Raw genomic sequence first — 25,916 nt, 5'->3', positions numbered from 1 at the left:
AACTACATATTCAAAAATAATTTTATTGAAAACAAATTTGATAAAAAAGTTGATGTATTTTACAATGTAAAAATGTTTTTTTTCTATACATACCGAAATTATTCAATCATTAACATACATCAACTTTTAATTAAAATTTTAACAATTTTCAACAGATGATTTTTATAAAAAATAAATTATTTCCAACCTGGTCCATGATATTCTTGAATCAGCAACATTTTATCAACTATTTTTCCATTCTGCATCAGTGATAAATTTTTTAAAAAATGGAAAAAATTTAAGGATGAGTGTAAATGAAAGTAAACTTACTTTATCATCTGAAACTTGTTCTAAATAGAGATGAGTGCCATTTAAAATATGAAGTCTAGAATAACCATAATCTCCATTACGTAATGCACTCCATGCAGCTGGATTTTTCACAAAAGGATCATGGCGTTCTTGGCATCCCTGATAATAACTGAATTACTAAAACAGCAAATAAATGAAGCGAAAATAATATTTTCATTTAACTTACTGCAGATCCAGTAATAATGTGCACAGGTGCCTTAGGATTAGTGTAAGGATGTTGATAGCTGCCGTTATAAACCTGAAATAAAATAACAATATGTTAAAATATTTTATCACCAAAAACTGATCAACATTTAACCTTGTTATAAACAATTTAAAAATTAATATTTATGAATAAGAAAGTTTCATTATAATAATGAATATTAGCAATGTATCAATCTTCTAAAACTAAAAAATTAATAAATTGACTATAATTTTATATACAGTCAAACCTGTTTTTGTGCGGTCTTTTTCTGTGCGATTTTTATTTGTGGGATTTGTTTTGTGCGATTTTTTTTGTGTGGTATATGAAAATTTCAATCAAATTGGAACATAATTGACTCCTGTAAAATTTTTAAAAACTCTATTGGTTGTTTTCTATGACATCAGCAGGTTTTTTCATTTTTTATTCAGTAAAATTTTTTTCTCATACCTTTATTTCGGTCCCCTCTTATTTTAATAGCATAAAAACCATAAATATTATGTTATATTTGAACAGATGTGGTAAGTTAGCTCCCCTCCAGCTTTAGATTGCAGGTGTGAAATTTCACACCTTGTTAAATGAAATAACATTTCCTGCAGCTATATTTATCAAATAAAATCATTATTTAACGATTATTTTTAACTTTTTAATGTTAGATTCGTATTTAAGTGGAAATAATTAATTAATATAAAAATTAAAATTCTTAGAGGATTTTTTCCCCCATTAGGTGTTGCAGAAAAAGGCCCAAGGAGTTAAAAAAGCAATTCCTAGTTATTTCGTATGGTTTCGAGTTATTTTCTACGTGAGACTTTTTTTATGCGGTCCCTATTCACAGCATAAAAAAAATATTTTTTTAATTGTGTTGCGAAAACTATTTTTTATAGCCACTCGTGAAGTTTCACACGATTTTTTTTTTTTATGCATTTTCTTTTATGTTGTCCCTATCCCCAGCATAAAAACAGGTTTGACTGTATATATAAAATTTATTTGTGTGTCATATTTAAAATGTACAGTACATCTATATATATAATCGAGACGAGTTGATGATGATAATCAGCGCAGAGCCCAAATGGTTAGGAGTTGAAAGTTGAAATTTGGTACACAGTTAGGGTACGTCATGAGAACACATACTAAGAAGGGATTTTTCGAAATTCCCCACGGGGGAGAGGGACAGGATTAAGGCTTAACACGTCCATCAACAATGGAAGTGTCACGTAACAATGGAATTGTTAAGAGAAAGCGACGTGCAAGACGCAGATGCAGTTTTTTTCGTTTTTGTGTGAAATTGAATGTATTTTTAGACCCATCTAAAAATTCTCTAATTAGTCCGGAAACAGAGGGACCCAATTCTTGCATTCTGTGAAAACGGATAAGGTTGACTATAACGTAATAATGATAGCGAAGATTAAGATTAAGATCTTTGCTATCGTTATTTTTCCCCAAGCAATGCCAGGCCTACCTGCTAGTATAAATATATTTTTGTACTTTTTAGATATTTTATCATATATCAATTGTAATCATAAAATAAATAATGGCACTTTTACACTTATCACAATGTTTTATGAATTCTATGTTGTTAAATTATACTGCCACTGAAATATGACAAAATCCACAACAAAACCATTGAGGAAGAAAGGATATGATAAATCTTATAATCATATACTTATAGTAAATTTAAAAATTCTAAATGTTTGTTGTTATATTTGTGACTGAAATATTGATTTAAAATTACACTTTACCAAATACAGCAAAATATACTTATTGTAGTCACTGAGACTCACCTATTCTGATAAAAAAAATAATTGGCTGTTAACATGTAGTGGAGATAATAAATAAGATCACAATGGGAATTTTGGTTTTGTTTAACACATTCTTTTAATTATAATTAAATTTATCATGTTACACATTATTTGCTGGATGAATTGCTTTAATTATTATTATTAATTAGTAGTAAGTACTCAGTGCTTTAAATATTACATTTATATTAATATTATTATCAATCTTATGTTACGGTTAATGGCAAGAAAAAATAATTTGATAACTATGCTTAAATAGGCATTTTTGAACTTTGTCTTCAGGTAATGTAATCAGAACTTCAGTTAAAGTTTTACATAATTTCTCATAACAGTAGGTTAAAATACGTAACTTGTTTCAGTACATATCTGATCATAGTAAGCAGATTCTGTTTTAATAAAATCTATTATAGAAAATAATCATTTCAATATGTATTTAAAAAAATATAAGTGAAGTTACTTTTTATTTTAAAAAGATGAGTTATTTTTTTTTTAAAGAAACAAACTAAGGATACCATCAAGAGAACAAATATTGTGAATTGAAATAAAAATTGAAGGGAAATGTCCAATTTATAAATGTCCAATGTGTAACTCCAAATGAATATTCAGTACTGGGATGATGTGTGACATTTCATTTAGCTGTGTTATTCGTATTGAGTTTAATCTGCTGTTGTATACTTGTGTTGTTAATCTTTGTTTTATCTGTGCATGTTGTGAATTTGGCCTGTTGGAATCCTAAATATTTGTTGACCATCATCAATGAATTCAATGACATCTCCATTTCTGAATACAAAATCCTTTTCCTATGTGAAGTGTTCTGCATTTTTCTACACCAAATTCCATTTGAATGTAAATGGATAAGTGTGAGTAACTTCTAAAAAGCTAATTTAGCTGTGCTTGTACAGTTGCATGGTTTTATGTCATCCAGGTACTATACATGAGATAAAATGCAACAGAATAACACAATACATATTATGTTGTGTTTGTACTTAAAGCTGCTGTCATACAGATTAAACAGCACTAAAGTCAGACAAAATCAAAGTGGAATTAATAGGCTTCCTAGAAAATGCCTCACCTTTTGTGTATTTGGTTTGTTTTAAATGCTTGTCATGAAGTCTGAGGTATAGTATTGTTCTCCCGTTTTCATTGTTTTCTAAAATGTAACCAGTGTTGGATGTATTTTTCATTATTGTGTATGTTTAACAATGAGTGTGGGATGCTGTCAAATCAATTCTTGTAAATATGTATGCTATGTGTAAGTTTCTGATGTTTGTGTGCTTCTTGTAGTTATTATTAAAAATTGTCTAAAAATCAGGTGAGAAAGGTGAATATTTATTATTATTTAGATTGAAATCTCAAATCACACAGTTACTATATTTCTACATTTAGCTGAAACTACATTTCAACTTATATAACAGTTTTAATAAGTTTATTATATTAATATTACACAAATTCTAAATTATTTATAATTAAATTTCTGTAATAAAATCATATTTAAATCATTAATAAAATAAAAAATGAGTCAGAATAAAATAGAATTTCAATCTCCTTTATAAATTTAGGGGATACTATAGATTGCACCCTAAGGAATTTTGGGACTGAGTATATATTTGAACTCGGGACCGAGATGAGTTCAATGATACCCTACTTTTGGACCAGAGATGAAAAATTGGACTCCCGATCATCGTGCAATCGCAGATAATCGGGAGTCACATTGCTCTCTCTGCTAAGCCTATCGCATGTTTAACAGGCAGTCCGGCAAGTCGGTCATATATACCTCCAACAGAGGCAGATGTTGATCCGCGAGCACACTGATCGTCTGCAGTTGGAGTTAAGTCCTTTTTGCACACCCTCACACTCCTCAACCTTGGGGCCTACGGCCCCTCAACTGCCGATACGCCTGCTTTCATTCGCGGTTGGCTAGTACCACGCGCTGCTTTCGTGGCTTGTCCAACAAACCTAACCTATCCTTCCAGGAGATGACTGTAGTCCGATATCATGGTTTGCAGACTTTACCGCAAGATGGTGGTACTAGATCTATGGTGTTGTCTGCATGATAGCGTTGAAAAAGTATGATAACTTAAAAACTATGATGACTTTCTTATTTTTTGTCTCCGGTTCAAAAGTAGGGTACCGTTGAACTCGTCTTGGTCCCCTGAGTTCAAATGTATACTCAGTCTCGAAATTCCATAGGGTGCAATCTATAGTACACCCTAAATTTATAAAGAGAAAATGAAATCTCAGAATATTAAAATCTTTAATAATAAATAAGTACTTACTTTTCTGTTATACACTGGCCACAGTCGTTCATAAACATGCTCATGAGCCCATATCATTAAGTCTACATGATATTTGTAAAACAGATCTTCTAATCCGTATGTGTGAATTATAGGAAAACCTGTACGAATCTGAAAAATATTTTTAAAAATGACAGAAATAAGTTTTTGTAATTTAAGTAACTTATTTTATTTTGTATCTAAAATTTTTACAAACATTCTTATCTGTTGTAGTCCTTTATATTTCATTTTACAAAAGTATTTTAATAGAAATAAACTTTTCAATTACAGTAGGCCTCACTTATGTGATCACCTAGATGGTATTATGAAAAAATTGGCATGCACAACTAATTTGAGTATTATACTGAATACTAAAAATTTAATACAGATTATAAAAGTAAACAATAAATAAATAATGCATATAATATTACACATTTCTTGCAATATAAAGTAATTCAAACTTCCATACAGGACGTGGTAGTAACTCTAAATGATAGTGTATTGAAATACAGAGTACATATAGAGTGAATGCAGTAGGATTCATTCAAATATTATACAATACAACACTTAATGAAACTGTTTAATACTCATAGACAGAATCAATATGTTTATGGAATGGTAGTAAAGATTTTATTAAGACAGGACAATTTAGAAAAAATTATTGAATGAAAGTCTCTAGATATGTAGAAGTGGCAAATATGGAAAAAAGTTCATTCATTGAATGTTGTGAATGATGTATCAGTGAGATAGACCAATCATTGCTTATTGGTCTTAATTTTCAAATTGCAGACCTATATATTACAACTATTGTCTGTCTATCTGTCCATTAATTTCAAGAACAGAGTTCTATAGATGAAAATTGAGACCAGACATGGAAAGCATAGGGCTGGAGGCCTGATTAACTATATATGAACTTCCAGTCTGGACTGGAAATCATGTGATTTGAATTCAAAATTTTCTCCAGAATCAATGCCAGTCATCTATCTCTTGTTATCAGGAGAAGTATGATGTATATGGGCAAGACATCACAAAAATTCAAACCAAGTATGGAAAGCTTAGCGATGGAGACCTCAATTAACTATATACAAACTTTATTTATTTATTAAGTACAATTGGAAACGTCAGAGACGGTTGTATTCAACCCCTTGATAACAAGAAATAAATGATCCCCAATAAAATAATAACAAAATGTAAAAGACATCATAAAAATTATAAACAAACTTCTGATGCATACTGGAAGTCACTTTCATTTTTTAAATTAAAAGATGATTGTCATAATGCTGGGCTGCACATTTTCATGTCACAATACATAATTGCTTGTTTAAAGCTATATTTTTACAAAATACAGACAGATTTGAATAAAAATATTGAACAAATATATAATCATCTTTCTTCTTACTAAATTCTAGAGATGAATTTAATTTATCAAGTGCAAATGAAGGTTACTTGATATACTCTGTTGGAGAGATCTCAGCAAACTTCCAAAACTATAGCAATAAAGCTGAATTTTTTACAAGCACTTTTAGTAAAAGACAGTATCATGAGTACTCTTAATGTATTGTTTAAACAGTATCATTCTTCTTGACCTTGTCTTTGTTACTAGATTCTATAGCAAAAGTCATCAGCTTAAAGGAAAGCTGCCTTAGAGTAACGTTTACAGATTATTGAAATTCAAACAGAGGGACTAGTAGTATTTTTAAATTTATTGAAATGGAACAATTTCTGATTACTGTAAATCCTATATAGTTTTAAAAAGTTTGAAGTCACCTAAATAACTTTTGAATGAAGATATCAAGGGCTACAGAATATTGGTATGGTAAAGTAACCATGCACTACCAGATGAGATCAATAGCAGTGCCACTAATAGTAAAATTTTCATACTTTTCAAGAAACTTTCAAATTATAAAAAGAAGTGAATGAAAAAGTTGCAGGGCATTATTGAATTAGTAGGAAATGGCATTTCAAAGAAACAAAACAAGTAATGCAAATAGAATAGTTGGATAATAGTACTCTTATAATGTAGAAAGATGATATTTGCACATTATCACATCACAAGTGTTGATTATATATTCCTACAAAGAATACCATGTCAACAAAAAGATAATTGCAAACTATATAAAAAGAGTACTGCAAAATTGTATTGCTATAAGGCAAATGCAGAAAATGCTAAGAAGGCTGCATGGCCTTGTGATTTCCTACTGCTTCATATCTGACTTTATGGACAATTTCCGAGCTGTCCAATTGCTAAGACAACAGGCAGTATAACCTCAAAAGTGATCCACCCAATGGCATAGGTATGCATGTAATGGCAGGTATCCAGCCTTCTAATTGCAGTATCGATTTCTGTAAAATGCCATTTCCTACTACATTAATGAGAAAGTTGCAGAGTATCATCAATTTTTTTTGGCCATAATAATGGCTAGGTGTGCGACTTCCAATTGCTATATCCATCAATTAAGTCCAAGCCATGCTTTTGTTCTTTAAGAGATTTCTTACTCAGTCATATTGGTAATGCATCCAGTCACCACTCAACATCTTGGAACTGACAGAAATTCTGTGCCACACCTCCTTCTTTACTTTTGAGGGATCCACTTATCTGAAATATCAAGCTGTCCTGATGGGAAGCTCATTATTGGGTACATTGTATGAATTAGTCATCCAAAAACTGGAACACTCCATCCTCTCTAAATATGACAATAAAATGGTTCTCTATGCCCACTACATAGACAACATCTTTATTCTTTGGCACACAGAATCTGACATACAGATGGTACTGGATGACTTTAATAATAATTCATACAGACTACATCTCAACTTGGAACACCATAGCTGTGAAATAGTGCACTTCTTAGACCTAGGCATCAAATTGAGAAATGAATGAATAGCTACAGGGGTTTACAGAAAACCAATCTATCATCCCATTTTGATTCCTTCAACCTCACATAATCCTGTCCTGTACAAGATGGCTGCTTTTAACTTTTTGGTTCATAGAGCATTTTCGCACATCTCCAATCCGTACAAAAGATTGCAAGAATTACAAACTGTCACCAACCAGGCAGTACAACATGGATATTCTAAGAAGTCGTTTAGAGGATCATAGAACACCATTCCTCTCATGCACATCTTGGGACCCACAAACCACCTCAATCTGAAATGTACAAGGCAGTCATGTACAATGTAGCACTAGCTCCTATTTACAAAGAGATAGCAAGCACCAATAACATTAAGCTGGTTTACAAAAGGAGCCTCCAATTCTTTTCTTTCCTCAGAAATGCCAAAGACCACCTGTTTGGTGACACTCCAGGCATATACTCCATCTCCTTGACCGACCATAGAACCAGATATGAATTGGAGTATGTTGGAGCTACTGGAAGACAGGTCACTTCCTGCATAAAAGAACATCAAACGGATATTTCCAGGAGTCAGTGTTTTACTTCATTGTCAACCTATGCTTCTGACCTGTGTGTGGAAGTCCATTTTGATAAGACCAGTGGATCAGCAAACCACCAAACATCTGATGGGTCAATTCTGCTACCTTGAGCTGCTTGAAATATACAAAGCCATGTTGAATAAGAAGACTTTGAATCAACTTTAATGATGACCACACATTCCCCAACCCATGGAAATTTTTCCTTCACCATCCATAAACCATGGGTTCATATAGAAACTGTCTCCACCAATCAGAGACTACCCAGATCAGAAACTTCTCCACCAATCAATAAATGACAACTCATTGCATTCGAATTTTCAAACACTGCAGATCCATTTTTATAGCCTGATGATGTCCAATGGAATGTGAATGAAAACATTCATTATGAAAAACTTAGTGGACTTTAGGCTATTGAGTAAATTAAATATCTGATAATTGAAAAAGTTATACTGTATATTTAATTTCTTAATTCAAAAACAGCAATTTATCATGGATTCTAATAAAAAATCTTATCTATAACAAATGTCAAATAAGAGAATAAATGTATCATAAATCATAAAATATAAATATAAATAAATCATAGAAAGACTGCTGATATAAGTATCTGGTATTTGATTAAATTAATTTCTCTGAAGGGAAATGTAGCTGCAAACCATTAAATAAGTCAAATTTTAGTACTTCCTTAAAAATGCATAAAAAATAAAAATTTAATGTTTTTTTACAACACACAAATTATTTTCTATAAATTTTAAGTTTAAATAAACAATTCAGTTCTGTATTCTTCTAAAAAAGACAGAACCCAGCACAACCTGATGCAATAACTTAAAGGTGTTGAATCAGATCATGTATTGGTTCCATCTTTAGAAGAATAAATAAATAACTAATTAAAAAACTACTTAAAGTAAGTTAAAAAAAAATTGAACAAATAAATTTAAAAATTATATTTTTAACTTACAATGCTTTCTTTATGTGTACAATCGTCACCATCATCACTACTGCAATACATTGGACGATGACCCATTGTTATTATCCATGGTCGCTTGGCTCTATTTTCTGGTTTAGTTGCTTCCTTAAAAATAAATTTATAATTAAATTGATTTACAGCCAATTAATGTCTATATAATGATCAAGCTTGTAACATGGATAACTATTATAATAAATGTATAAATAAAGCAAATTCTTATTTTCATCAATTTACCTTTAAATCATTCTCTAGCCAATTGTATTGATTAATTACTTGTTTCCAGCCATATTCTAAGTAGAAATAAAATTCAGTTGACAAAGCTATAATATGAGCAGGACCAATATCAAAACTGTAATAATAATAATTTTGTAAAAATTAATAATTAAATATGTATTTCATAAAGTTCATAATTTTTATGTTGATTATAAGTTTTGATCCTACCTATAAAAATGATTATTCATTTTTCCTGTTTTCTCCAACATACTAAATCTATTTACATAATTAGAAAAATTGCTGAAAATAAATGAATTCATTAGTTTCACTATATATTGTAATAACATTTACATTACTGATCATGATAAATAATTTTTTTATTTCAAATGACAAATACACTTAATTAAAGAATTTATATTGTATGTCTTTTAATGAAATAATGTAATAATTTATGTAATAAAATGACACTTTGCACAAGAGGTCATAAAAAAAAGAATATCAAAATTTTAATAAGTCATTTCTCAACATAGAATATTATTTAAATTAACAATAGGGTAAATAGATAAAATATTCAAACAACAAAATTTTAGTTTAGTAAAAAAGAATTGAAAAAGATTCATCTTACCATATTTATTGATATATGAGTTTCAGTTTAATACAGTATTTTATTTTAAAATTAAGTATTTTCATTGATGAACTTACAATAGTTAACATTGACCAAAATATGCTACAATTATGTCACTACTATTTTTCAACTTATACATTTAACAAGATGGAATTTCCCATTTTTTACTATGTCTCAAGTTTACATTCAAACATAACTTCATATCAGAAAATTTATGAAGAAATAAACAAACAATTTTTAATAAGAGTTTTATTGGGAAGCATCTGTCAGTGCTGTCTTCATTACTAACTTATTTATTTTTTTATAGGTAAGCAATTTGCTTTTTTTTTATTGTTTTATTTTTATTTATTCGTATTTCATATTTTATTGACAGATGCTCCCAAACTTTAACTTTAACCTTTAACTAATCATTACTTTGATTTTTAAACCTTAATTTATATCTAAATTGTTATTTATATAATTTATTATTGTACAAGGGTAGGCTGAAAAGTAATGCATGTATGCTTGTAGAACACCAACAAAAACAAATAGCAAGATCGGGCAAAAAGTACATTAAAGTACAATTCTTAAGCATCAGAATCATATATTTATTTTTCAACATAGTCACTATAAGGCTAACACATTTCTCCCAACATGTAACAAGTTTTTCTTTCCGTCACTGAAAAATTTGCCAGGTGATTATTTGTTGTGTTAGAGGCAGCCTGGCGCCAATAATCTTGCAACGTGACAATGCTTGTCCATACATCTTGTGCGCAACTGGAGAGGCTCTGCGAAACCTGAAGTTTGAACCTATTCCACACCCTTCTTATTCCCCCGATCTTGTGCCTTGTGATTTTTATTTTTTTCTCTACTCAAGAGAGACCTCAAGGGTAATATTAGTTCAGGAAGACAAATTTTATCTTTCCATCTAAAGAATATTGCATTACACCTCGGATGATGAGGTGAAGGCAGCTGTCAAGTCCTGGATTCGAGAAAAGTCAGAAGAATTTTTCAGTGATGGAAAGAAAAACTTGTTTTTCTTTTCTGTTAGAAACTACTTACTATGCATTTTCATGATTACCAACACATGTCATGTAAGGAACGTATGCTGCAATTGGTTCTATTTGTCTCATGAACTCATCTCCAGTTCTTGCATTATTCTGAAAAAGTAAAAAAAATCATTATTATTATTAATAATAACCTCAGAACAGGCTTGAACTCTTTAAACTTACACTTTACTCCAGTTTAAGAAGCTTATCTAAATAATAATATTTTACATTATATTTAGAGCTATATAGAGAGTCACATTACATATTGTGTATTGCATTTAGAGCCATTTCTATGTAGATGTTTGAATAATTATATTACTTTTAATTAAAGTAAGCAATTATTAATTAAATTTAATTATATTTATTAAAATCTTATTTTCATGTATAAATAGTTTTGAAAAGTCTTAAAAAATGTTTTAATACACTTCAATTAGAAAAAAGATAAACATATCTCTAAAATAAAAAAGTTTACAAGCATATGTATTAGTTCAGGAATACAAATTATATCTTTCCATCTAAAGAATATTGCATTTGTGATATTTAACTCTTTGCATTCTAAAACTTTCATATCAGACTTGTAGTTCTAAGAAATTTTTCTTGAATGCGAGTACACAAACTCAGATTCGACAAACTTTTAATTGTTCTTCTAGACCAGGGTTGTCCAACTTTTTTTCCTAATTGGCCAAATCAGAAATTTAGGTATATTCAGCAGGCCACAAAGATAAATTATATAAACATACACTTTTAAAAAGTTCAAAATGTGAATATCAAATTTTAATAACAAATATATATTATTACAAAAAATACTGTATTATTGACAGTAAAAAAAAATTATACTAACACTAAATAAAAACAAATTCAATATTTTTGGCATTGCCTTCTTTTATAATATTGTCAATATCTGCTTTTATGATACTAGTCTTAATTCTAAGAATATTAGTTAAATGGGAATCATTCAACCTATTTCTTTCAGCAGTTTTGGTGTTTTTAATGAATGAAAAGAACTGTTCACAACAGTATGCACTACCCCACATGGATAACAGTTCTCTAGATAAAACAGTTTCTAACACCAATATATCATTATGACATCAAAGTGTATCCAGTGAAATGAAAATAAGTTTTACGGCATACTTTATCAAAATAAAAGAAAATATACCTAAAAAATTTAGGGTGCAGTGAGCTGCATAAAAATATTAAGTGGGCCACACTGTGGCCCGCGGGCTGGACATCCCTGTTTTAGACTAATTATTACAGTACTCAGTACTAGATCTAAAATTATACTCTGAAAAATTTTTAATATAAATAACTGGCAGTTGTTCTCTCTGATATAACATCATTTCATTGACCATCATCATCATCAGAAGTATTCCATAATCCTTGATATTGCTATCAATTTAAATCAAATATTTCCTAATGCAAAAGTTTACTATTTTATGATAATGGAATAACTTATTTCATGAACAGATGCTTTTTAATGAAAATGAAGTTTAAATTATAAAACATCACATTGTAGATTACATAAAATATGAAATATTTATTTATTGATGTATACTTACTGAATCCATATCATAGGCAAAATCACCTTAAAAAGAGAAAAAAATTTAATTATACATTTTTAACATCTTATATTTTAACTTTAATTTTAAATATTTTGGTTTTTGTTAAAAAACTTTCTAAAGAAAAAGAAAAAAGTCAACAATAATACAATAACACAAGTTAAATTAATAATTATAAATAATAACTATTGAAAGTAAGATAATTCTTAATTAAATTATTGGCTTAATTACATATTGATAATTAAAAGAAATTTTGTTGTTATATTATTTTGTAAAGCTAATTATAAAAATCATCCTGAAAAAAATACTTCAAAAATAGAAATAAAAGCTTAATCATTACGTAATGGCAAATTTTCTTTAAATTTACTTTCAGTTCATATTAAATTGAATTCACTGATACTATATTATAGAAATAAAAATCAGAAAATTTAAAATGATTTAAATCATTTATTGACTAGGATATGACAAACAATTTTTTAAGGCAAACTAATTAACATAGAATTGAGCAATATTTTGAAATTTGATACATTGAACTGTTATTTCGTTATATTAGACTGAATAAATTAATTTTTTAATCTAAATCTTCTGTTATATTAATCACTATATCTTCATTGTCTATAATGAAGTAACAATTTCATAAATGTAATATGCTATCATAGGATACTTTTTGTCATGTAATATTTGCAATTGAATATTTATTAAAAGGTGCAGATCAAATTAATAATAAGACTTTAGATTTATAAAAAAATTATTAATTTTCTTATCAACTTACAAATATTCTTTTTGTACTTATAATGCTCGTTAATGCAGCAAACTGATTGGTAGGATTCAAATAATTTAACACTGTGTTTAATATACAAACAATAGAAATGTTTTTGAAAATCAAAAAGCAGGAGAAAAGTGAAAATTTTATTAAAGCAACAGGACAGCTGGGACAACAAACAAAAAAAAATAATAATAATAATAATAATAATAATAATACTTGTGGCAGCCTAACCTTAAATAACTTATATTATTCTAATATTGAAAGAAATTATATAAGTAAAATTTTATACTTTTAAAACTTTAAAATACACAAGTTCTATTATTCAAATTATAATATATATATAAATATATTATAATTTGAACAATAGAACTAAAAAGAAAATTTTGATTGTTTATGTACAAAATAGTACAGTTTAACCTGATTATAACATTATCCATGGAACCGGCAATTTTTTGACGTTATAACCGAGTGTTGTTATCTGCGGGTTCATAATTTCAGTCCCAAAAAAGTACAAAGTGTGTTCAAGAATCTATTATAAAATCCATTCTAATTTAACATCATATGTATTACCATAAAATTATTTCTTAATGGTAATTTAGTATACTGTATTTATTATGATGATGATGATAATTTGTTATTGTATGTATAAAAATGCAAACTACATGTTTAAATCAACTTTATTTACATTATTATGTCTAACTTTACATGAATGTAATTAAAAATTTCAAAAATTACCTTAGAACAAATAGAAATTTCTTATAAAAGTTTCAATAATGGCAGAACTTCTGGTTTTGAGAATAATGTCAAATCAAAAGGCAACAAAAGGTTAAACTAACTGAACCATTTTTAATTGGCACACATTATTTCTTTATAAAGTATTTGATATAATATGTTATATTAAAAATAATAGAATATTTAACAATTTAACATAAAGTAATTTAAAAATGAGTACATAATAACTGCTAATAACCGATTGTCATGAGAACATAATACCATAATAACCGATCGTCACGTCATTTAAAAGTGTGGCCACCGAATTCAAGTGGTGAGAGTACCACCCACAGTCATTTCAGGAAGTGGACTCTGACCCTATGACTGAATATGTAGTATTTTTTTTTGTTAAATAAAATTTGTAATCTAATTTTGTAAATTTGGGAATCCTTCAAATATGACATTAAAACAAGGTTTTATGTCGTTACAAGTGGTTTTTTTAACATTATCTAGTATAGTAAAATCGTGGGACCAATAAAAATTTGACGTTATATTAGGGTTGTCATTATATCCGATGACATTGTAATCGGGTTAAACTGTATATAAAAATATTGTTGAAACATTCAAAATATTTAACTTACCAACATGTAATATTGCATCATACATTCCTTTTTGTGTATCTTCTTGAAGTCTTGGCAAAGACTGAGCATTTATATTACCCATATCTCCAAAAACTGCAAATTTTGGACTCCAGTTTGTACCTTCTTTCATAGTTGTAAACCAAAATATTGAACTCCATCCCATATTACTTCCACAATGATAAACTATTAAAATATAAGGAAAGTAGAATATAAAAAACAATTAACTATTATAGCAGCCATAATATTTCAATTACATTAATCATGTAAAAAATGAAAATAATATTTTTTACATTCATATATAACAATATTATTAAAAAACAGAATACAGTACAGATCATAAATTATATTCAAGAATTTTGCATCAGAACACTCTCTATCTTTTTGTTCAACATGATTGTTAATAATCAATTTAAATATACAGTTCTTAAAAATAACCTTTAAAGGTCACAGAAAAAATAGCAAAGTCTATTGCAATCCATCACAGAATTTTATGTAAGCTCACATCAAAAACTGTGGTAAGGAAGATATTTTTTTACAAACTTCCAATCTTTAATAGATTACTGCTTACCAATTTGGGCAATGGCATCTCCTTCTTTACTAAACAAGGTTATTAAAGAAATACACAAAGTTTACTTCCTTTTAAACAAATTTTGCCATCTCCCTTACACTAATAATGCTGATGTCACAAGAGTTAGACTGGGACTACCCAACTTCAAAGAAAGAGTTAAGTATTTTCACCAAATTTTAACCTATAGATATTTTAATGGTATGAGAAACCGGTCTTGACAAAATGTTCGAAAGAAAATTCATTTTTCATCTTGAAAAGGAAATTTATTTAAATCTCAGAAAGAAAAAACTTTTCCATTTTATTACTGGAGGACGAATGTATTTCTCTCCCCGGAGTCGTTTCCTTTCCCAGGGAACTCAGAATGTGTCACTGGGAACTAAAACTAAAAATTCACTATTGGTGAAAAAAGACAATGTGACTTGGAAATATAAAAAGAACTCAAAGAACAAAAAGTCGTCGAAAGTCCGCGAGTGTATCACTTGGTGCCCAGCCAAAAAGGTTTATCGTTGTCGCCCATTCCTGCAAGAATATCCTGTTTCTCTTGGAACACCTTTGAAGCACATATGGATTATTATTTCCTCTGATAGACTTTAACTGCCATCCAAGGCAAAAGAGACATTCTCAAGCCTCCTCAACGACTCTACAGCCATCTTGAAACCTGCACACAGTGCCTCAGGTATTTATAACAACACGCGATGTCATGTAAACTCTCTCTCTCTCGATCATCAATTCATGTATTCATTTCTATTAAATTAAATTGGTTATTTTAGTTGTTAACCTTGTATTCAAGTCAATCACTTCCATCTCGCCGTCTCTCAACCCTCCTCTAAAATCCAATTGCCTGCACAAGTGACCACTTGTGTGACTTTGCAGATACTGTGTCCACCTTAAAAGATGCCGGATTGTCAATCCTGATGAGGCACTAAAGAAGTGCCAACCCTCTGGTCACAATGGCATTATAAACAATTACTGGCTTATGTTGAAAGTTCCTTCTAGAATAACTAGATCACAATCTTGTTTACAAACCCCTTTTTAATTGCTTAGCATTAAGTCACAGATCCTTTTTTTTTTAATCAATCCATCGATCATATCGACCCATCAAACATCACCTTCATCAAGATTTTATAAAACAAAAATCTTTGTCAATGCTTTATTCATAATATATGATCTTTATTTCCTTTTATCATTTGTTTATTTCTTTCTAATAATTTTTTAAATTTATTTGTTTTTTTAATTGTTATTTTTGATTTTATTGTATTTCGGGTTATATTATGTTATTCAGGGGGATGGAAATCCTTTGTCAACTGACCATTTCAATTATATGTAAAATAAAAAAATAAAAATTCTCTACTTAGAAATACTGCATACTATATATATGTTACTGGCAAAACCCAATTTTACGCCAAACTAGTTTTGCCTAGACCAAACTAGTTTGGCGTAAGCGTGTCAGGCCAAACTAGTTTAGAATTATTATTCAAGTATATTAATGGTTGAAATAAAATTAAAAGGCAATCAATTAGATGAACAATATTTATTCAAACATAGTCTACTTAATTATAAAAAACGAGGTTAATGTTACCCTAGATATCGAAGAGAAATTAACCAGAAAAATAAGAAATTACCATAATTATTAGCAACCAAATTATTAGAATAGGTTAGGTTAGGTTAAAACATGCGTCCCCACAGTTCCCTGTCTTCTGATTGCTAGAATCAGAGACGAGCCACCATCTTCGATACCTAGGGTAACATTAACCAAAAACGGTATTGATTAGAAGTGACAACACTTATACAAAACTGTAAAATAAAAATAAGCTAATCAGTACTTATCAGTTTGTATTTTTTTTTTAATTAAGCCATGCATTTTTAAAGGTAATTAACTTTCAAAATTATTTTCAAAAATTCAAATGAAATAATAAAAATAACTCTTAAAAATCAAACTAAAATTAAAAATAAACTTATTTGTGTTTTATGATTAACTTAAATTAACCATTAATATACTTGAATAATAATTCTAAACTAGTTTGGCCTGACACGCTTACGCCAAACTAGCTTGGCGTAAAATCGGGTTTTGCCGGTAACATATACATAACAAGTAATTTATTGTGACATCACAATAAATAATTACCTGGCTGCAATTTTTAATCATATTTTTAATAATTTTTTAATTTAAAATATATGCTCTCCATCTCAAATTAGTAGTGTCTTGCCTCTGTGCATCATGCTTTTCTGTTAGCAATAGAGTCATGCCGGTCATCTATCCAACTCCTTTCAGGGGAAAATTTTTGAATTGAAATAATGCAACTTTTGGTTTTTCACCAGAAGTTTGTATATAGTTAATCAGGGCCTCCTGCCCCTATTCTTTCCACATCTGGTCTCAGCTTTCATTCTGTCTAACTCCATTCTTGAGATTAAGGAAAGACACAGACAGATGGATGACAGTAGTAATTTATAGATCTACAATTTTTCCAAATTGCAGCCAAATTTGTGTGGAGAAGATACTAGAAAGGAATATAATGATGTAAACTGGAAGACAAACAGCCATTTTTTTAAAAAGCATGTGAAACTCAAAGTAATTACAGTTTTAGTATTATTTTATTTTTCTATTTCAGGCTTGATTTAGAATTAATTATGCTTAAATAATGATATCTGGGCATATAAATAAAAAATTTTTCATAACATGATTTGTTGTATAGAATATTTTATATAAATTAGTGATATATATTATTAAATACAATTAATTAAAGACAAAATATTAACAATAAAAAAAAATTGATTATTCTGATTAAGAAGTAAAACTGAAAGAACATATTCAATTAATCAAGCAATTGCAAAAGCTGTTATAGTAATAGATTTAATATATTACCATTTTAAGGGATATAGCTTGAAGTGCATAATCAACACATAGATCTTATATCATCAACTGCCTTCCTACATACCATCATCACCAATTGCAGTTTTGAAAATTTAATTCTCAAAACAAAATAATTTTAATTACTTCCATATCTTAAAAACAAGCATTGACACAACCTTATACTGTTATTATTATAATTATTTTTTGCTGTGTATCATTCTTAGATTGTGTCTGGTATCAAATCTCACAAGCAGGTCCATGAGACCAGTACAAAACCTTATTTTGGAGAAATTTTCTAACAATATGATAAGTTGCCAGAATGCTAGCTTTTTGTTAAGATTTATGTAAATTTGACTGAATGTCTATTGTCTTCAGGCTTTTATGTAACAAATATGGGATAACTTCTGTGACAGAGAACTATTAGGGGTGGTATGGACTTTATTCATCATCATCATGTTGCAAATATGTTCAGCTGATACCGGTAACAAGGATAGCTACCCAAACAAGCGTTACATTAAGCTTCTGTGTTATTGCTATGTCTAGAAACTTCCTAACAATGTGACAGGTGTTCAATATTAAAGCTTTCTGTAGTGCCATGTATTATATATGTTTTATTAAGTTTTAATGTTTCTAGGACTTTTGTGTAGTGTATGTATATGATACCAGTGGAAGAGAAGACAATAGGCACAATAAATACACTATCCATCCTCCACAGTTACCTCATTTATTGGACAAGTAGCATGTATTTGTTGATTTTTTCAGTGCATTTTTCATGCATTAGTTCAGCATTTTTCATGTAATAAGTGTTTGGAATGGAAATGTCTATTATATCAGTGAATCTTATTGCATTCGTCAATAAGATCACTTATATAATAGATCAAGTCAGGAGATCTCAGATCTGTTATGATGAACTGTTTTATCTGTGATTATGACTAATATATTTTATATGTCTCTTTTTATAATATTGGCTAGGGAGTATATATATGTAGTAGATACTTGGGTGTTTAATAATCTGCATTTGTGTGCAAGCTCTTGGTGTATTATATTTGCTATTTGATTATGCTTTATTACTACTATTATTGCATTTATAGTGTTGGTGAGTGTATCCTACTTGGCTTGTATATTGGTATCTAATGCTATCCTGGACCAAGATCAGGCAGAGTTACAGAAAAAGAAAAAATTGTTTTTCTTTGTTTGTGCGCTATTTGTGTGTATATAGGAATTTCCTGATTATGTGACAAGTGTTGTAAAAGTTCTAATGTTTCTAAACTTTTGTATAATTTATGTGATATAATGTCTGTACAAGAAAGAACTATTGAAACAATAAGTATCATACCTTATCCATTCTCCACAGACACTATTTTATGGATAAGTTCTGATTACCAACTTTTTCAGTATATGTATTTTGTATGTTATGGATGTTTGGTACAGGTATGTCTATAATGAGTCTGATATCTGATCCATTGTGATGGATTATTTTTCTGTGATTGTGGCACAGTCATAGTATACTTAGTCTGTTGTTTTCTATGATCATCTGGGGTATATACAGTATGGTTGCTGGGAGTATAGTAGTTTGTGTACAAGCATTTGATATTTGGTTATTTTACTATTCAGTTTGTAGCCAGTATAGGTTTTATACATAAAAATTACAGTAATTATTTTCAAAAAATTTGTGTTTGCTTCTAATATAATTTCTTTTAAGAATGACTTTACTGGAATAAGTGATGAATATTAATCTTAATAAATCATTATAACTTTCACTGATTTTATTATTTTCCTATTAATGGTTGGTTTCTTCATATTTAAAAAAATAATAATAAAATTATATGTAATATTATGAAGATTATATACATAGTTAATTACTCTAGTAACCGATAAAAAATTTTTGGTTAACCTGATGACGTTTTTAATGAAACTTAGTTAAAATTTAAATTGTAAGTTCCAAACTAATTTCCTATCACATTATAAATTATTTCTTAATTGGAGTTTTTCATCTCAAAACTGTTGATGAATTTAATTACATAGAAATCTGTAAACAAATTTAAAATATTTTTTAATAAAATTATATAAAAGTAACAATGTCACTAATTGTTGAACTATAAGTATTGCATATGATTTTCAGAATGTTTATTACAGAAAATTTTATTAAGATTATTATTTAAATAATTAATTAAAATTACAATACCATAAGTATGATTTGGTAATAAATTAGTCAGAAGAACTCTATGAATGTAAAGAACTCTTTTTTCTGATCCACCATCAACAAATTTTGTCATCATTCCTTTTGCTCTTTTATCCAATTTCATATCACCATATTCTACTATTGAATCATTTGTTGAATTCATAGTTACCCAAGTCACAATCATCTCTGATGGTTTAACTGTAAAAAGAAAAAAATATATGTATATAAAATAATAATGATATAAAATCTCAGACAATAAATATTACATTGTCACACTTCAATATCATAGTTTAAACTATAATAATACAATACTTTGTACATATCTGATATAAAATATGTGATTTTTAATAATAGTCAACACACTTAAATTTTAAATAATTTTATTAGTAACATTATTACATTAATATATAATAATATATTAAGTTAATAACTATTAGTGTATATTAAGTATAATTAAAAATTACTGCTTAAGAATATTACTATTATTAAAAATAATTATAACATACATGATGAAACTGATATGATTTAATTTTGTAACTTTTGAAGACTATATATAGTACTAAAAATATGTTAACTAAGTTAATATATTTTTAGTAACTGTTAACAAAATTTTCACAGTTAAATTGTCAAATTTCAAAACAAAATGATCAATCAATATTGTAAATCATAAAATAATACAAGGGTCGTTCAATAAGTCCTTAGAAAAAGATAGAAAAACAAATTATTTTAAGTAGATTTTTTTTTTATTTTTCAACATAATCTCCTTTAAGCTCTATACACTTTTCCAAGCATTTCTCCAACTTTTTTAAGCCATCTAAAAAGTAAGATTTTGGAAGGTTCTCAAAATAGGCATCCGTTTGAGAGATGACCTCCTCGTTCGACATGAATTGTTGTCCGTCGAGCCATTTTTTAAAGTTTGGAAACAAAAAAAAGTCACAGGGGGCCAAATCTGGTGAATACGGTGGATGTTGTAATAATTCAAACTTTAATTCCGTGATTTTGGTCATCGAAACTGCATAGGTGTGCACCCGTGCATTGTCTTGATGGAAGAGGATCTTTTTCTTTTTCAAATGAGGACGTTTTTCCTTGATTTCTTTGCTCAATCGGTGCAATAATGATTCATAATATTCTCCAGTTATTTTTTTTTCCTTTTTCCAAGTAATCAGTGTAGATGATTCTGCGTGCATCCCAAAAAACCGTGGCCATCACCTTCCTGGCCGATTTCGCTGTCTTTGCCTTCTTCGGAGCCCTTTCGCCTTCAAAAACCCACTGTTTTGACTGTTCTTTTGTCTCTGGAGTATAGTAATGTATCCATGTTTCGTCCACAGTTATGTATTGATGCAGAAACTAGTCAGGATTGCGACGAAAAAGTGCCAAAATAGCCTCAGAGTCAACCATACGATTACATTTATTCTCCACTGAGAGCAAACGTGGCACCCATGTTGCTGAGATTTTTTTCACATCCAATTTTTCGTGCAAAATAGAAAAAACCGTACCTTGTGATATGCCCGTGGCCTCAACTATTTCATGCACTTTGATTCGTCGATCACTCAAAATCATATCGTGGATTTTGTCAATCATTTCGGAAGTAGTCACTTCCACTGGACATCCCGAACGATGTTCATCTTTTGTGGATGTACAACCACGTTTGAACTCATTTACCCAATTGTAAACAGTTGCAAACACAGGAGCAGATGTGCCATGAACTTCATCCAACTCAGCTTTGATCTCTTTCGGTGTTAAGCCTTTTAAATATAAGTGTTTAATCACCGCTCAAAACTCACTTTTTTCCATTTTTCTAAATAAACAAAAGTTTCTTGCTTCAATTGACAATAAAAATTAAACCATGCGATGAATATGACTGAGATTTTCACAATTGTCCAGTGAGCCACAATGCTTACTAAAAACGCACCAATTTTGATGCTACGAGCGCCATCTATTGGATTTTCTAAGGACTTATTGAACGACCCTTGTAACTGCAATAGTCTTGTAGATAAAACTGAAAATGTTTATTAAAAAATGAATGCTGGAGTTTAGAGATTTATGTATTTATTTTCATAAAATATGGAAGAAACAGTATTTGACATTAAATATTTTAAAATGATGCAATAAAATATAAAATTTTTATTAAAAATATACAAGTGATTTCAATAACTATCTAGTGCTTGCTGTTGCAGTAAAATCCACAGCTGAAGTAAAATAAAATTCAGTTCACTTTAGTACCACACCGTATAAACATTATTAATGTTTGAAATTAACTTTGAAATAAGCTTAAAATTCGGAAAAAGATTAACAATAAAAAAGTTAATTGAAATTTGATATTTTAATTAGTAAAGAAAATTTATTAGTTCTTTTTAATACAGTTCGTTTTAAAATATTTTCATCTGCTAACAAAACTTTATTTTATGATTAGATTTACAATTTCAAAAATGAAATCATGAATTTCTTTAAATGTATCTTTATAATTATAATCTATACATCTATAAACTTAAGACCAAAAAAAAATTGTGAAACAGTAAATTTAAGAAAATAATTTATTGAAAAGTCAATTGTAAACATGTAAAAAGTTTTATATCAATATATAAAAGAAAATAATCAGATAGGAAAAAATATCTATGACTCAAAAAAAAAAAATAAGTGAACTGATTTTAGTTTCTGATAAAAGCAAAAAACAAAGTTTTAACCGATAAGAGAAGGGCTAAAATAAAATGATGATTATGCAAATTAAAGAAATAAAATACTAGCCTGCATTATATTTTAATAGTCACATAAAAATTGGTTTTAGATCTCTCTCTTTTTTAATAATTTTAAAAAATAAAAAAAAGCTATAAAATAAAACAAAACAATCCTTTTCCTATCAGAGTTTAAATCAATTTACTGATCTAAATCTCAATATATATTAGATTAATCAATAAGATTTAATCTAATATATATAGATTTAATTTAATATATATCATCTTATAATATTATCATCATTTATTATTTTTGATAATTTTGTAACAATTTAGTACATACATAAATTTTGATAATTTTGTAACAATTTAGTACATACATAAATTTTGATAATTTTGTAACAATTTAGTACATACATAAATAAAGAATACAACAGAGATTGGAAGCATTATTTAATAAAAAAATACTGTATTATTATTATTATCAATTAATGAATTAGTCTTAAAATAACTAAAAGATAATTATCTTTAGCTCTTAAGACTTTTTGGCAATTTATAGAAATAATATAAATTTCAAAAACATGCAATCTAATCATTAATCTTTTAAATATGACAAAAATAATACTTTAAACTACAATATCATTTTTCTATTAAAAAAAATATCAATTGATATCATTTCAAATACAATTGTGTCAATTGATTTTATATATCATTGTTTACAATAATCACTTGATATTCAGTAGATATATTTGTTGATAAAATCAACAAAGATCATCTGATGTTATAAAGTATTATTATTTAATATACACAAATATTTTTTAAATTAATATTTCAGATTTTAAAACATATCAAGCAACATTTAATACCAACTAATGTAATTTGAAATAGCATGATTCCAGCTGATTTTAATTAATTTTTGTTGTTCCCAACCTCTGATAATCATCCTTGCAGTTCATAGATCTATATTAACTAATAAAACAACAAACACTACTAGTTTATAGCAAAAGCCAGAAACACTTTAACCTACAAGATCTATTGTACATCCTTGTAAGTAATTTACTTCAGATATCTGATCTCTCTAAAGACAGATAAAAGACTTCTAAAAAGATAGCTGACAGATGTCAGAGTGTGAAAAAGAAGAAGACTGCCCAAGCAGAGAATTGAACATCCATGTTTGAGATGCAGAGAAGTCTCATCAGAAAAGTTGCAAAACCAGCAAAAGGTTAAAGAAGAACGTTTTAATCAACACAAATGTTTACAAGTGATCAAAGTCATTATAATAGCCAGAAAGGGACAAAATCCATGGTACATACAAACTATAGTAAAGACAAACTAAGTAAAAATGACTTATTCTGCTTTAAATCAAAAGATTACTCCTCATTACTCCTATTCATCTTTTGTTTTAAATTTAAAAAAAAAAACTTTCTTTGTTTAAACAAGACCTTTAATCTTGCTTTGTCCATTTCTGAAAAATGGGAGCTTTAATATCTCGTTTGATTGTCAACATTCGGACCTTAAAGTTCGATTTCCGTCCAGGACCTCACATAATTGCTGAATATTACTGGTATTGTTACGTCAGTGTCGTATAAGAAAGGAAGATGGGATAGACTAAATAATGGAAAGTGGACTACAATAACAGGGGTTGATGCAAAAAGACTAAGGAGATATTGTCAAGCAAGGGTAAATCCTTTCCCATTGTTTTAACCGAATGTTGTTAACAGTATTATTATAAACACTGTATTTAATATCTATGTTTGCTTTTTATAAATTTATATTATTAATTTTTTTATGACATCATATAAAATTATATTATTTAATAAAACTTTATTTTAAATAAAAATAGGTTAAGCAATGTTAATTTATTTATATCGATTTGTTAACTTTTTTTATCAATAAATCTCATAATTAAGTGGTTATTATTAACAGAGGTCAACAAAATTTATTAACAGTAAGAAGGATACTTATATGGTATTTACCTAACTGTTTAATGTATAGATAAATTAAGACTTATTATGTAACAACACTTCTTAAATGTTATCTATATCACCTTTATAATGTCAACAATTGTAACTAATAGACTACATACCTCCATAATTCAGATGAACTTGCTCCGGTTGAACCAGAAGCTGACACGAAACTACAGCGATTTGTATTAAAACCAGCAGAAGCAACATTTTCACTACTCTTCAGCCTAACTTTTATTCTTAGCTTCTAGGAAACATCGTGTCGCATCGAACTGTTTATACTTTCGTTGTTTATCACCTGGAATGACGTCACGACGTATGACAGATCCAGTCGTTGTGTTGTACTTTAATCGCTTTGTAATCAAATAATTATTTTAATTTACAACGTTGTGGATATTTTAATTAAAAAATATGTATATTTAAAATAATTAGTTGTTCTAGATAATCTTTGTATTGTATTTTATCGAAAATATTTGGATTTTTAACACCAAAAGCACGTGATGTGCAATAGCTTTCTAATTGTGGAACGAAGGCCGATGAATCTTCGTTAATTTAAGGAATTTCAAGGTTATTTATTACAGCAACGAAATTATTGCATGAGAAATAAAATTACTCAGTTATTCATTTTCGCTTCGTTGTAAATAATAATCGTATTATTTAAATTGAAATTTGTGTGTATTCACTTCATTACTTCGAATTTTTTTGTTTTGCGATTCCATTTAGTGAATTGCAGGATATTAAACAACATCCGGTAAATCTAATAATTAAATGAAAACTAATTAAAAATACGTGGAAATAACTAAAGTATTTTCTGTATTGGACATGGTGGAGATGTAAAGACGTGTTTAGTTTCTGCCACATATTTTAATGTGTAGAATACCGTCAGCCATTTTAATTGAATTTAAATGAAAGTTCTTTGGTATTTAGAATGTACGATATAAATGTTTTTTTTTTACATTTATATTAGTTAATAACTATTATTCAATATAGTTTACTCTCATAAACAGTAATGTCCTCATTTTAAGTTTGTTTAGAAATTTCATAACTCTTTCTATAGGATGTTCGTGAAAATAACATTTAAAAAAATTTATTTAATGGAGAAAAAGTGTAAATTATCAATGATAGAGGAATACTAGCTTTAATACCA

At 28.4% G+C, this 25,916-nt stretch overlaps 1 protein-coding gene across 1 annotated transcript; it reads right to left on the bottom strand.

Annotated features, from left to right (window-relative positions):
- Positions 1-3: 3 nt before the first annotated feature.
- On the bottom strand, positions 4-25,137 carry LOC136977665 (acid phosphatase type 7). The gene is made up of 12 exons (XM_067273202.1): positions 24,892-25,137; positions 20,137-20,331; positions 14,533-14,715; positions 12,415-12,440; positions 10,872-10,969; positions 9,434-9,505; positions 9,227-9,341; positions 8,984-9,097; positions 4,602-4,730; positions 515-586; positions 310-447; positions 4-239 (listed from the first exon to the last, which is right to left on the bottom strand). Exons 1-12 carry the CDS (start codon positions 24,977-24,979, stop codon positions 177-179), a joined length of 1,293 nt encoding a protein of 430 aa, XP_067129303.1. The 5' UTR covers positions 24,980-25,137; the 3' UTR covers positions 4-176.
- Positions 25,138-25,916: the final 779 nt, after the last annotated feature.

The sequence above is a fragment of the Centruroides vittatus genome, unplaced genomic scaffold (genome assembly GCF_030686945.1).
Source record: "Centruroides vittatus isolate TY-2023 unplaced genomic scaffold, ASM3068694v2 contig_1114, whole genome shotgun sequence".
Classification (NCBI taxonomy): Eukaryota; Metazoa; Arthropoda; class Arachnida; order Scorpiones; family Buthidae; genus Centruroides; species Centruroides vittatus.
This window is presented reverse-complemented; position numbering and strand designations above follow the sequence as displayed.